Source organism: Leptodactylus fuscus, chromosome 1 (assembly GCF_031893055.1).
Source record: "Leptodactylus fuscus isolate aLepFus1 chromosome 1, aLepFus1.hap2, whole genome shotgun sequence".
Classification (NCBI taxonomy): domain Eukaryota; kingdom Metazoa; phylum Chordata; class Amphibia; order Anura; family Leptodactylidae; genus Leptodactylus; species Leptodactylus fuscus.
In genome coordinates, this window is record NC_134265.1 from 37,612,439 (window position 1) to 37,627,863 (window position 15,425).

The following is a 15,425-nucleotide window of genomic DNA, read 5'->3' on the forward strand; positions in this document are numbered from 1 at the left end:
CGGGAGGACACTTTTACAAACCCATTCAAAGTGAATGGATTTTAAAACTGACCACCAGATTTCCGTCCCCTGTCCAGTTTCGCCGGGGCTGAAAACAGAAAACCAGTGGAATGCACAAACCGGAGAACAAGCACAAGTGTCGCTGGGTTCACATCTGCTCCCCGGTCTCCCCTTTCAATTTCCGTCTTCTGCCGACAGAAGACGGAAGCCTGACAGACCGTGTCTGGCTGTGAGTGCCAGTAAGCGTTTTTTGTTTGTTTTTTTTTAAATGTAGATTGTGAGCCCCATATAGGGATCACAATGTACATTTTTTTTTTTTAAGTATGTTTTTTTTGTACAATGGGAGGAAACCCATGCAAACACGGGGAGAACATACAAACTCCTTGTAGATGTTGTTCCTGGCAGGATTCGAACACCCAGGACTCCAGCGCTGCAAAGCTGCAGTGCTAACCACTGAGCGCTCTGCGGCAAAACAGTTTTTGGTTTTTTTTTAAACCGGACACAAAGTCCTGCATGTCCGACTTTGTGTCCGGTTAAAAAAAAAAAAACGGTTTCGCCGCGGAGAGCACAAAACGCTCACCGGTGCTCACGGCCGGACACTTTCCAATTCATTTGAATGAGTTTGAAAAATGCCTGCAGGTTTCCGTCTCCTATCCAGTTTCGGGCAGGTAATAGAAACCTGCATAACGGAGACGGGGGCGCAGATGTGAACCAGCCCTGTGAAAGCCTTAGGCTAGGTTCACACAGTGAAATTTGAAGAGCAATTTGACTCCCAACCCTTGACCATTATTTATTGTAGCCCGTCCTCCTCCCTTACACCAGGCTGGTACATGATATTTCTCGATGACTTCTACAGTCACATTTGTGACTTTATCCCTGCGATGCTTCTTCTGCTTTCAGGGTTGTGATTTTCTTTCCATCCCATTTCTGTTACTTATATAGCACCATCATATTCCGCGGCGCTTTACAGACATTGTCAGTCACTGCCCCCTATAGGGCTCACAATCCATACCTCCCAACTTTTGAAGAACTGAAAGAGGGACAAATTGTGCGGCGCGCGTAGCGCACTGCGGAAAATTTAGCCCCACCCACTTTTGTGTTGACTCCGCCCACTCATTAATTTTTCATGTGCCCGCACACAGTATAATCCTCCTACAGTCACCCGTAAATTATATGTCCCCCCTCTTTTTCTCCCCCAGTTTCATATACACCCTTCATCTGCCCCCAGTTTCATGTCCCCCTTCCATCTCTGTCCCCAGATTCATGTCCCCACATCTCTGCCCCCAGTGTCATGCCGTCCTCTCCACCTCTGCCCCCAGTGTCATGCCATCCCCTCCTTCATCTGCCCACCAGTGTCATGCCATCCCCTCCTTCATCTGCCCCCCAGTGTCATGCTGTCCTCTCCTTCATCTGCCCCCAGTTTCACGTTCCACCTCCACATTAAACTTACCTACTCCTCCGCTCCCTCGCCGCTCTCTGCGCGCCTCTCTCGCTGACGCATCTGCGGCTGAAGCGAGGAGCTGACACAGGTCAGGTCCTCGCTTCAGCCGCATATGTGTCAGGGAGAGAGGCGCGCAGCGGTGAAGCGAGGAGCTGACCTGTGTCAGCTCCTTGCTTCAGCCGCATATGTGTTCAACTCAGATCTGCGTCCTCTGGACGCAGATCTAAGTTGAAATCGGGACATACCTCCCTCCAACCGGGACCGCGGGACATGTCACCCAAATCGTGACTGTCCCGCGGAAATCGGGACGGTTGGGAGGTATGACAATCTACATTCCCTATCAGTAGGTCTTTGGATTGTGGGACGGAACCCTCACCAACACTGATTGAAACCTAGAACTCCAGCACTGCAGGGCCACAGCACTAACCACCCAGCCCCCCCGCTGCCCAGTTTAGTGCCTCTACTACTTACCACTAGAGATGAGCGAGTACTTTTCAAAACGGCTGTTTCGAATAGCACGCACCCATAGGAAGGAATGGAAGCGGCCGGCACACAGACTTTGCCGGCGGCCGGCCGCTTAACCCCCTGCATCCATTCATTCCTATGGGTGCGTGCCATTCAAAACTGGAGTTTCGAATAGTACTCGCTCATCTCTACTTACCACCATCTTCTGCTTTAATTCTAGAACTTTTTTTTTTTTTTTTTTTATAGTATTGTCATAATTTTTTTTTTTTTAAATGATGTAATGATATGAGGCCTTGTTTTTTGCAAGACCAGTCGTACATATTTTAGGTATCATACCATTGCAGGTTATGTTTAGATTATACTGTATACAGTTGCATGAAAGTCTGTCTAAATTTTGTATTAGTGTATTTATTTTTGTACTATATTTTTATAATTTTTATCACCATAAATTCTAATGATTACTTATTTTTTATCCCATTAGGGGCCGTTTACTATTGAAAATAATTGACGTTACATTCTGACCCTCTCATGTGATAAAGGTGAGACACTACATAGTGAAACACAGAACATTGGATTTTTTTTCTACTACGTTTTTTTGAGTGATTTTTCTTCCCCTACTGACTTTATAGAGAAAACGTCTGCGATTCTGCAGCTTAAACGCATTCACTTGGCTGTTCCTGTAAAAGGCGGTATTTTTTCTGGGTCTTAGATATTAAAGGGGCTCTATCATTGGGAAAAGTCATTTTTAACTAATCACATCCTTGCTTTAGAAAGTCTATTCCACACCTACCTTTAGTATGTAGATTGCCTCAGTGGTTTCTGAATAAGTCTGTTTTTATTCATATGCTAATGAGCTTCCAGCCAGCACAGGAAGTTCCCAGCAGCACTTGTCTCTTCTATTATCTCCTATGTGTGTGTGCAGGAAGCTGAGTCATCAGCAGCAGCATATGCTGTATACACCCATAGAAAACAATAGGAGAGGTGTGCATGATGCATCGTGCACCAGTCTAATTAGCATATGAATAAAAACAGACTTCTTCAGAAACCACTGAGGCAATCTACATACAAAAGGTAAGTGTGGAATAGCCTTTCTAAAGCCTATGCAAGGATGTGATTAGCTAAAAATGACTTTTCCCAATGATAGAGCCCCTTTAATAACTAGTCCTCAGGATAGGTCATCAATATGTGGTCAGTGGAGATCCAACACCCAGAGACCCTTTTTGAAGAGGTTATGCCAGTCTCGAGTGCTGTGACCTCTTCTGTAGCAATGATGTCATGTTTATTGGTCACATGGTACAGCAGCAACTCAAAGAAGCTGAGCTGCAATCCCAAGCAGCGCCCCTGTGCAACGTATAGCGCTGTGTTAGGTGTTCAGGGAAGAGGTTGCAGCACTGACCCAAACTCCTCTTTAGCCCCTTTGCAGACGACTGTATGATCGTTCAGTGTGTCATCTGGGTTTTTCCAGGATAGCACACTGACCCATTCATTTCTATGGGCCTATACACATGACCATGAATGACTTGTTGATGCGTGTGGGCCAAAAGTCCAGGCCACAAAATATGCAACAGGTCCTATTCCCGTCTGATTTTGCGGCTCCTATTCATTGAATGAAAGTGATCATTATGCAGAGTTGTCAGATTAGCCTGAATATTAAAGGGGCTCTATCAGCAAAATCATGCCTTTAAAAAGGCTATTCAGGCACTGCTAAAGTTATATTAAACTACCCCCCCCCCCCCCCCCCGTTTTAAAATAAAACCCTAAAAAAGAATGTGATCTACTTACCGAACGTGCACTGTGGGCCGGCATTCAGGGTGTGTCTTCTTCATCCACGCCTCCTCTTCTTCCGATATCTTCAGGTCCCGTCCTCCGGCGCTCGCTCGCGGACACTGATAAAAAAATAGCCTGGGCGCATGCGCAGTAGCCGTAGTAGAAGCCGCATGCTACTGCGCATGTGCCCAAGCTATTTTTTTTTTTAAATCAGTGTCCGAGAGTGCCAGAGGAGGACAGGACCGGACCGGAGGACATCGGAGAAAGAAGAGGCGGGATGAAGATGACACACCCTGAATGCCCGCCCAGCGTGCACGATCCACGATCCGTAAGTAGAGCACATTCTTTTTTAGGTTATTATTTTAAAACGGGGGTGGGGGGGTAGTTGCCTGAATAGCCTTTTTAAAGGCGATTCACGCATATGTGGGGCTCTATCAGCATGATTTTGCTGATAGAGCCCCTTTAAAGGGATGCTCCTACAATCGTAGCTTGTCTTCTGTCTACAGGATAGGTGGTACATCCGTATTGTACAGGTAGGACTCGCTTCAATCACAATGGCATGCTTGCTCATATCATAACTAGCATTACACCCCTCACCGGGACACGTACCACCATGTGTGTACATGATGACCGAACACTGTAATGGAATGTGAATGGGAAATCTTTCTGCCACCAGTAGTAACATTTCCACAGCAGATTTTGCATGGCAGGCCCTGCTGCAAAATCCGCTGTGTTATGTTACCCTATGAGCGGTATAGATGGCCCCTCCATGACGTGCAGACTTGTAGCGAGATGAAGATGTTATGTGATGTGTGTGTATTGAGAGACTGGTGACAGCAGATACTTAGGGCACGTTCACACGGGGGGTGGTGGGGCGGATTTTGGCACCAAGAGTGACGCGGGGAGCCGTGTCACTTTTGGGCCAAAACCCGCCTGCCACGACTGTCACGGTCGTGGCTTCCCCCTCTGGAGTCGGCTCAAGTGAATAGGCTGACTCCGGAGATTGCTGCCGCCAGCGAGTCTTGGAATCTGCCTGAAGAAAGGGCAGCTCGCGGCGACATGCCACTATCAGAAAAAGAACGCTAGTAGTCTCCATAGAACACCATTGTATGGAGGAAGATTTTGATGCGAAATCCGCTTCCTTGCCCCCATGTGAACTAACCCTTTGACTCTCCCTGGCAGTGCCCAGGGTAATAACAGAGGACACAGGATGCTGCAGTAATGATCTTTATTGAGGGCTGAGCTATGTGGTCGGTGACAGTGGCACGTACGATAACAAGTCTACATTATATTCTCATCCTTTACACTCACTGTACACTTGCGCCCACATGGCAGCTGTTGCGGTCTTGGCAGGAGCAGCAGTGACCACTACATGCTCTGGGGTGGAGGGAACGAGGGGCTTCTTATATCTGTACAATGTAGATGAGGAGAGGGACGTCTTGTCGAACGCAACTCAGCAGCCGCACAGGGAGTAAATACAAAGTATAATACGACAGAAGGAACGCTCTCCATCCTCATCGCGTCTTGTTCTTCTCACCCATAGCGCTGAATGCAGACACCTCATCCCCAAAATTAGTGCAAAATATAACAAATATGAAAAAAAACTATCCTCCGTCCTTTAAGAAACCCGGCGTTGGTTGCGGAGCACCAGCTAAGCGATATATGGCACATTAGATAGGTAGAAGGTTATTGTAACACTTCCTTAAAGGTGCATTCTCCGGACTGTAGTAATACAATAATACAGACTAAGCTACACTACAGCCTAACTATGCTAAATGAACCCTGATTAAAAACAAAATGGCAGCCTAGACTCGGAAAAATACAATGCAGCGCCTTTAAGATGATAAAATGATGTGACCTTAAATGTGATCTATAAATAGGTTACGTAAAAAAAGAAGACAAACATAGTATATTGCAAGGTGGTAGAAAGATGGCGGACGAGGCCGGGGATGCCATACAGTATGTCTCACAATTGTCTGTGGCCGCTCCACGTCAATGCGCCTTTAAGGAGGACTGGACTCCATGTCTGCGAGCAGCACAGTCCTGCACCACGGCCGGTGGCGACTTATTACCTTAACAGTCACTTATATAGAACAGCAGGTGCTAGCAACCTTTTCAGGAGGTCCAGACCCCGTCTCGCCTCAGGGGGCAGTATAAGAGTCACTTCATATAAATATCTTATGTACAGGACACCAGACGCCTCCGGCTCACTGAAGGTTTCCTGCGGCGTCAGGCAATACACAAAAATAAATAATCTGCACAGCTTCGCCGTCCGCTCCTGTCCGCTTGTGCGACTTACAGGACAGGGAACTCGGAGGCAGCAAGAGCTGAAAGAATTGGCACATAGGAGAGGACCCGGCCGGGGTTCAGCTGCCCTCCTCTGTAGAGCGGGTCTCAGATTTCAGCTTGACAAACTCCCGGGCAACCTCGTCATTGGTCCTTTGGGAAAGTATGCGCAGGATGGTTAGTCCGGTTTCATCCATGTGGACGCGGCGCCCCAGCGGACACCAGCACGCACAGCTGCCCTTGTCAGCAATGTCCCGCAACTGAACCACTGCAATTCCCAACACATGGTCTTCACGGGCAAAGCAATAATCCTTCACGCAAACCTGAAGCTCGTAACACTCCGGTCCATCCTCATTACCCAGAATACTACAGGGAGGGAGACAAGAATTAATCACAGAAATATGTAGTCACAGGGGCGGGCACTATACAGCATGACAATATGGAAGCGCTGCCTAGGAATTCAATGCTACAATCAAGACATTGTGCCCTGAAGAACAAATAAACTTCATTATCAGTGATGTCCACCAGTCTCTATTGAACAGCTACGTACTCAGTGATGTCATCAGTCTCTAATGTACATCTACATTCTCAGTGATGTCATCAGTCTCTAATGACCCGCTACATTCTCAGTGATGTCATCAGTCTCTAGTGAATCGGTAGGCTGCATGCTCAGTGATGTCATTGGTCTCTAATGAAAGACAGCATTCTTAGTGATGTCATCTCTATCATGAACTATTAGGCTACATTTTTGGGGGGCTGCCCCTAGAGGGCAGCATACAGAGGCACTGTTCTCCTAATTTCATCCTGGAGAATAGATTTGCATATTTTTTACCCAGAATCCCTAGCAGAGCAGGAATGACTTGTAAGTCTCCGTACGCTTGTGTAGGCGCACACTCTCCCTAATGTGTATGATTATTCCCTGACCCTGGTCTATAGTCTCTCACTCTGCCAAACTAGTATCCCTACGCTATGCTGACGAGGTCCAAAAGACCGAAACAGCGCTGTCCATAGCTGGGAATATGTTCCTTTTGGAAAAGAAATACTAGTTTGGCAATAAACCCCGTATCATGTCAGTAGGCTTATTAACTGAGTCCTGCATGATGTTAAGGGGGCTGCCCCTAGAGGGCAGCATACAGAGGCACTGTTCTCCTAATTACATCCTGGAGAACAGATTTGCAGATTTTTTACCCAGCTACATTTTTGGTGATATCCAGGGCTGTGGAGAGGGAGTCAGCGTCATGGAATCAGAATTTAGACCAGTTTTGGGTTGGAAAAAAAAGTTACTGACTCTGGTTACAAAATGAAATTTTATATTATATTTTATAATTTTTAAAGGGACTCTATCATTAGAATTCTGATTTTCAGGCCTACCACGTCAGAATAGTCTTAAGAAAGGCTATTCTTCCCCTACCTTTAGATATCTTCTCCGCGCCGCCGTCCCGTTGATATTCATGGTTTTCACTGTGTCCAAATGAGTCTCCAGACAGCACTGGGGGCGGTCTCCCTGCACTCAAACAGCTTTTGGGGCGTCTCCTGTGCTGCCTGCAGACTCTCCAGCGACGCCCTCCATCTTCTTCTCTGCGTCTTCAAACAAAAGCCCAGACTGCGCATGTGTGGCTGCCATTTTCCTGTGGCCAAATGGATAATTGCATAAGAGGCCAGAGGAAAATGGATGCTGCCCCAAAAGCTGTTTGAGTGCAGGGAGACCGCCCCCAGTGCTGTCTGGAAGCTCATTTGCATACGGTGAAAACTGTGAATATCACCGGAACAGTGGCGCGACAGAAGACATCCAAAGGTAGGAGAATAGCCTTTAAGGTCTGAAAAAAAAAGGATTCTAATGCTAGAATCCCTTTAATATTGTATAATAATTGGTTCGTTACATATTTACTATCACTGTTTTTTGTTTTTTGTTTTTTGGGGGGGAGGGGTAAATAAATACGAGGAGCGTTACTGCTTCTGACTGACCACGACTGTTAGACAATTATAAAGGAGTTGTAGGAGAAGTAGTAGTCAGAGTGGGTTGGCCATTGGTTTGGTCCAGTGACTCCCCCAGACCTGGTGGTATTATCAGTTTCTAATGAATAGATAGATGGGTATGAAGGGAATGGATAGGCTGCATTCTCTGTGATGTCACTTCTCACTGATGACATCATCGTACTCACAAGTGAAATGTTTCGTTGTACTTGGGGGCCCAGTTGTTGCTCTTTGATTTAGTGGTAAACTTCCGCTTCTTATCGCTCTGGTGCGGACCGATCATGGTGACCTCCACAAACGGTCGGAACATTCCAGTCGTCTGCCATTTTAGGTCATTTGCTGCCACCACTGTAGGAAAAGCAGACGCTAGTTTAATAATACCGTACAGGGTGACAGACGTATCAATGAGGTATTTAATGTGTATGACCAGCCTTATAAAACAGTCTATCATAGGTATAAATAATGAGACGGCAACTTTCAGAAAACTAGGCAGAGCTTATTGAGCTGAACAACGACGACAGACGGGTTTCCATTACAGTCCATATCTTTGGTGCTCATCTTGATAGACTTCAGGCGACCACAGCAGATACTCTCAGCATTTCCCCCTGGATATAGCGGACTATGACAGTGCGCACAGTGTCAGTATGAGCAGATGCCGCTCTGCTTTGTATACACCGCACAGTGCTGGCAATGATAAGTAGTATCGCCTACCTTTTACCGTCACCTTCTGTTCTCCGGTCCCTGGGTGTGTGAATAGGTCTATCTGTATGGACACCTCCCCCACAGGATCATCTACACCAGAGCCTAAAAGAGATAGAAGTGTATATAGTAAGAGAGACCTGGAGCCGCTGCCGTCTGCTAGGGAGTCGATACACCCGGACTTATGTCCCTGTAACTCTGTCATGTAAACCTCATGTATAGTGTTGCTATCTATACGTGATGAGCGCTGGCGCTGCCTGGTATTGCAATTCAGTTCCGATTAAGTGAATGGGGTGGAGTTGCCACCCCATAGGCAATTTGTGGACAGGCATGGTGAGATTTTTGAGAGAAGATTGCCATGTTTTCCTAATCCGTGACCACCCCTTTAATACAATTTAATACAGCCCAGATATTAGTATGCGGATAGCTGATACATATTGTTTTTGGCCTAACCCCTTTAAGTACATTAAATGTGTAGTATGCTACTCAGAAGTACAGCAGTGGCCCCACATAGTCCTCAGCAGGAGGCGGCCCCTTATCTCTGGCTTCTTATTGAAGACAAATCAGACACAGAGTACCGTGAAGGGCCATGGGACATGAGAACATAAGACGACGTCTACAATCATTTATACACACGTGATTCTACCAAAGGATTCCAATGGTGGACACACAAGAAACGCACAGCAGGAGACACAGATTACTGGACCTACAGACACTAAGGAACTAGTAAGACTAAGGAACTAGCTCTCCCGGCATACCTAGGCCACAGACCTATATGGGGTGTTCTAGGCTAAATATATTGATGACTAATCCTAATGATGGTCATCAATATCAGGTTATTGGGGGAACAACAATGATGGCATTAGAGACCGATGTCATCACCGAGAATGTAGCTATTCATTCATTGGCAGCGCTTCCATATTGTCATGCTGTATAGTGCCCGCCCTTGTGAGAACATATTTATGGGATTAATTCTCATCTCCCTCCCTGTAGTATTCTGGGTAATGAGGACGGACCGGAGTGTTACGAATGTGTTAGGAATAGCAGTGTTTCAGCTGCAGAACATTGCTGACAAGAACGGCTGTGTGTGCTGGTGTCTGCTGGGGCGCCGCGTCCACATGGATGAAACCGGACTGACCATCCTGCACATAAGTAATGTATGTACACAGTGACTGCACCAGCAGAATAGTGAGTGCAGCTCTGGAGTATAATACAGGATGTAACTCAGGATCAGTACAGGATAAGTAATGTAATGTATGTACACAGTGACTGTACCAGCAGAATAGTGAGCGCAGCTCTGGAGTATAATACAGGATGTAACTCAGGATCAGTACAGGATAAGTAATGTAATGTATGTACACAGTGACTGCACCAGCAGAATAGTGAGTGCAGCTCTGGAGTATAATACAGGATGTAACTCAGGATCAGTACAGGATAAGTAATGTAATGTATGTACACAGTGACTGTACCAGCAGAATAGTGAGCGCAGCTCTGGAGTATAATACAGGATGTAACTCAGGATCAGTACAGGATAAGTAATGTATGTACACAGTGACTGTACCAGCAGAATAGTGAGCGCAGCTCTGGAGTATAATACAGGATGTAACTCAGGATCAGTACAGGATAAGTAATGTAATGTATGTACACAGTGACTGCACCAGCAGAATAGTGAGTGCAGCTCTGGAGTATAATACAGGATGTAACTCAGGATCAGTACAGGATAAGTAATGTAATGTATGTACACAGTGACTGCACCAGCAGAATAGTGAGTGCAGCTCTGGAGTATAATACAGGATGTAACTCAGGATCAGTACAGGATAAGTAATGTAATGTATGTACACAGTGACTGCACCAGCAGAATAGTGAGCGCAGCTCTGGAGTATAATACAGAATGTAACTCAGGATCAGTACAGGATAAGTAATGTAATGTATGTATACAGTGACTGTACCAGCAGAATAGTGAGCGCAGCTCTGGAGTATAATACAGGATGTAACTCAGGATCAGTACAGGATAATTGTAACAGATTTCCGAAGTTACTCAGATATTTATACTAATATGTTTACTGGTGGACATATCCTTTAAATGTCAGCATTTCCCATCTCAGTGTGATAGTATAACACTAGGACATCCCATCACTTTCTGATCGGGAGGGGGATTTGACCTGCTGATTTAGCACTGCATCCCCTTCCCTTTTATTTTTGCAGCCTGATGAATACAGTTGGGGTCCAAGAGATCAGAACCCACCACTGATCAAAAGGTAATGGCATATCCTAGAGATACGCCATCATTTTATGAGATGGGACTATCTCTTAAAGACACATTTAGAGCCCTTTAAGTATCAGCATGAGGGGTGATGAGGAGGGTGTCTCTAGTATACAGGTGGAGAGGAGCCTATGGAGGATTTGGTTGATCTTTCTACAGCACATACAGAGATACTGACACACATACCCTTCTCGGGGCGAATGTCCTCATTAGCCGTATACCTAATACCCTTCCCATTATGCACTGAGACATGAACGCAAGAGACAGCAGGTGAGAGAAGAGGGAGAGAGAGTTATACAGAGACAAAGCATGGGAGATTAACAGGAGAAGACAACAACATGCTTTACAGAGACTGACTGTCCTCAACAGCAGACACAACCGGATCCACAAATCTATGGAGAGACATCATCTTCTGAAAAGTGCTGGAAACAGTTTCTTATTTCTATCTGATTTTGGTAAAGCTGAATGACAACCAATACGACTGCTATTATACTATGTTATGTCACTCAGTTTTCCCACACTCCAGAGTGGTAGTTTGCTTTCAGAGTGCCAATATAAAGATGTTAGCTGTAAATAGCTCAATGTTTAAAGGGCTTGCCCAGGTAAAACTGGAGAACAGGGGGCAGTGAAAAAAAAAATAAAATCAAGCTCTCCTTTCCCCGTTGCTCTGGTGTCCTCCTGGAACGCTGCGGTCCTTCTGCTGAACGGGACTCTTCTGGCGTTGCACTGAAGTTGCCGATTGGCCTCAGCAGTCACGTGACCAGTGAGGCCAATCAGTGACCTCAGGAAGAGAACCGTGATGTCACAGGAAGTGACATCACATAGCATTCCCTGATGGGCCTGAGTAGTCACGTGACCAGTGAGACCAATCAGCGACCTCAGGAAGTGACATCGCATAACATTCCCTGATTGGCCTCAGCAGTCATGTGACCACTGAGGCCAATCAGCAGCTTCAGTGGAACTCAGGAAGAGACCCGGCGGAGCAGAAGGACCAGAGCGTTCCGGGAGGACACCGGATCATTGAGGACAGGAGAGTATGAATTGTTTTATTTGTTTTTTCAAAGCCCCCGGCTGATTTAATAGTTAAAGGGGATGTACATTTTTGCCTGGACAACCCCTTTAAACCTGACATCTTCAAAAAGAAAGAGGTTGTCTAAGAAAAACATAAATTCTCACAAAAGAAAAACCTCCATCATATAGGACATAATTTACTATGAGGTCACTACGAATGCAATGACCAAGTATTGACATCATGTCATCAGGTTCTAACACCACCAAGTCCTCATTTCAAATACTCGGCTTTCCTCCCACTAAGACTATGCACACGTCTGAGTTTGTCATCTGAGCAGGACATCCAAAGATCTCTTCTGTACTGATGACAATAGAGCAGGTCCTATTGTGCTCAGAACGGTTTGGAAGACCCCATAGAGGTAAGTGCCAGACAGAATACACTCTAAGGGCATCCTGCTGAAATATCAACCCCTACTCAGATGCACACTTAGTAATGTGCATGGGGTCTAAGCCTTGACTTCAGTGTAGATCAAGTGATCCCCTCCACTGACCAGCAGAGGGCGCAGCTATGCAGCAGATCTTAGATTCCCAGATACAATACCTTGCGCTGTCTGGGTCTGCACAAATGTTTTGATGAGTGTATCTGTGGTCTGAGTATACAGAGACAAGGCGTAGCGCAGAGACTGTAAGTCTGGGCTTTTCTCCAGGAATGTCTTCTTAAGGCCGTTTCCTCCTGCATGGAAGTATTGCTGGAAAGTAGGAAGAGGAGATGCTTAATAGACACATTGTATCCTGAAACAGAGTGGATGCCAAACCAAAATACTAATACATCTGAGACTGAGGATCCATAGTGTAAACTGCAAATACATAGCGTCTATGTGAGGACGGAGTGATCATACCTTGATGGTATCCAGAGCCAGGTCCATCACAGCGCACTGTTTTGGGGTTAGACTTCGGGTCTCTTCTCTCACCATATGGTCCTGTAAGGACAAGTGAACTTCTTATTTCTCTGCATGTGTCAATCTCATTTTCTTTCACTTCATACTGATGACCGTGATAATAATATACATCGACAACACAAGCCAGGAGCCAAAAGCTGTAAGTGCACAGGCTTCAGTGGTGCAGACCTGACTCAGCATGCAGAAACCTTCCTGGCCACAAGAGGGTGTCAGAGACCACTGTACCCTATACCATATGTGTGTGTGTATATATTATACATTTTTTAATAATTATACATATTTTTAAAAAATTATTACAAATAAATTTATATATATGTATATAGATACCCACACCGTGTATATATGTCAGTGTATTTAGTAGTATACCATACATACACATGGGTGAGAGTAAACACGTAGACCTATACCATGTGACTGTGCAAAAACGAAGAGACGGTGCGACTATCCACAGTGCAATGTGGGACAACCGCTATGCAGTCTGTATCAATAAGCAGCATGCAGGAGGCAGGGACATGGCAGAAGCAAAGCTACGAGACGTCCAGGGCATCGCACCGTACCTTAAGCTTTGATAACTGGCCCAGCTCCTTGGCTGCACTGAAAATCAACTGAGTTCCCTGAAGCGGCAGGGAGGAGAGAAAGGAGAGAAAATGGATTATTTACATAGGATTTCCTTCATCAAAAAAGTTTGGAAAAGCACGTTAGGCCATAGACATGACAGGGCACTGAAAAAAAAAAGGGGGGGGGGGGGGTAAAGTAGGTAAAAGACCATGCCATGTGAACGGATGGCCATCCGCTTGTATCCATTGTATGGAAGCGAAAACATGATGTGAATGGAACCTAATTATCCCTATCCACCAATTATCCCTATAACTCCATAGCAGTGAATGGAGTGTCAGTCACTATTGCCTCCTCCGGTCTCATGATTAGGGGAACCAGTGGTTGGATCCCCAGAGATCGATCACTGATTCCCTACCTTAGGCTCGAATTACTGTAGGACATGCATACTCCGCTTGTGTCCAATCACACTTACTTTCCATTATACTCCATGTAATACTGCATCAGCCGGACACAGGTCAGACAGTGACCAGGTGAGAGGGGGTGCAGAGCCAAGGGTAATGAAGTTCTGGTTGACACAGGTGAATGCGTGTAACCAGGGCAATCCAAAGGGATTTTCATGTGTGGTGGTATGAGATGTGTCACATAAAGGGTTAGACACAAGGTCTTCTGGGGTAAACTCGTGCCTACTGCACAAAGATGGGGGTGAGGAGGGCAAGGGTCCTCCCAAACTTACCGTCTGATGACAAAAGAAGTCCCCCAGAAGGAAATGGGAAAATAAAAATCAATTAGAGAAGCGGAGAATTGTCTTACCTCCAAGGAAGTGTGTGTGGGGAGGGATACACCTTAAAATCTGACTATGATTGGTTCTGGGTTACGATACAGGTGTCGGCCCATGTACCTCTCATCCCTATATACTATTTAGAGCTGTGGCCCTGTGTAATATATGAACCTGCAAACATATCTCAGCTTCCTAGACCCTTGATGTGTGTCCCGCAGGATATTGGGGTTCATTGCAGTCACAGCTGAATTTTCGGGTTCAGCATGTCTATCAATGTACCAATGGATTTTAGAGCAAATCATAAGAGTGTAGCGCTCTCTTATGAGACACCGTCAGACAATGTGGGCTGAAGCGCATCGTATATGATCGCAGGGGGCAGCTGTGCTTCTCACTATCCAGCAGTTTCGGTGATGGAAACAGTCAGTGGGGAGAACATGTCAGCTGTGCTGGAGCATTTTCCAGGAGGCTGGATGAGATATGTCATGAACAGCTGGGCTAACAGTAACCCCTCATGTGCTGTTGTTCAGACCTCCTGGGTTTAATGTAAAATCTTTACCTGGACTGGTATCGGGCAACACAGCTTGGGTGTAACCTCTGCACCCCATGTCCTGCTGCAGCTTTATTTACGATCCTGACACTCACCGACTGGTCTGTGAGCGGAGGCAAGACGATCATCTTCTCCATTGTGTTCATCACCACCCTCCAGAGCTCTTTCAGGACCCGCTTCAGGACAGTCTTCTCACACACGGTGGCGAATAAGGTCAGACTGCAGACAGCAAAACACCCAATCAGTATACGCAGGTGCCCTGAGACAATGGGAGCTGCTTTATCACCATAGAGGTGACTATATTTACTACAGTAGGTTCACACTAGTGTCGGCCTATCGGAGGATCAGAACAACGGATAGGCGGACCACTACAATGGGTGTCCGGTCTTTTAAGCTGAAACCACTAGATGAAATAGAGTCAGACTTGCAGGACTTTTCCATCCAGCGATTACGGACCCATACAGCAATGGAGACTTCAATGCTGATGTGAACGTAACCTTAAAGAGGACCTTTCACCGCTTCTGCGAACTCTTTTCAACCTCTATTAGGCTCCGCTCCATCGATTCCGGAACAGTTGAAATTTTTTTCTCACACCCCCACCTTACCTGAGCAATCTGTGCAGTTAGTTTTGATACTTGTTAGGCTAACTAGACTCCCTAATGTCAAGTGGATGGCAT

At 46.0% G+C, this 15,425-nt stretch overlaps 1 protein-coding gene across 4 annotated transcripts in view; it reads right to left on the minus strand.

Moving 5' to 3' along the window:
* Positions 1-5,626: 5,626 nt before the first annotated feature.
* LOC142198676 (uncharacterized) overlaps positions 5,627-15,425 on the minus strand; it is a 168,067-nt gene continuing 158,268 nt past the window's right edge. For 2 of the 4 annotated variants that reach the window (XM_075269717.1, XM_075269708.1), the window contains 8 exons: positions 14,844-14,967; positions 13,423-13,479; positions 12,806-12,886; positions 12,508-12,655; positions 11,082-11,138; positions 8,645-8,737; positions 8,122-8,281; positions 5,627-6,325 (listed from right to left, as the gene is read on the minus strand). In XM_075269717.1, coding sequence (XP_075125818.1) covers positions 6,040-6,325; positions 8,122-8,281; positions 8,645-8,737; positions 11,082-11,138; positions 12,508-12,655; positions 12,806-12,886; positions 13,423-13,479; positions 14,844-14,967 — 1,006 coding nt within the window. In that variant the 3' untranslated portion in view covers positions 5,627-6,039. The remainder of the gene's footprint in view (positions 6,326-8,121; positions 8,282-8,644; positions 8,738-11,081; positions 11,139-12,507; positions 12,656-12,805; positions 12,887-13,422; positions 13,480-14,843; positions 14,968-15,425) is intronic. The other 2 variants (XM_075269718.1, XM_075269715.1) reach the window with 1 other exon arrangement.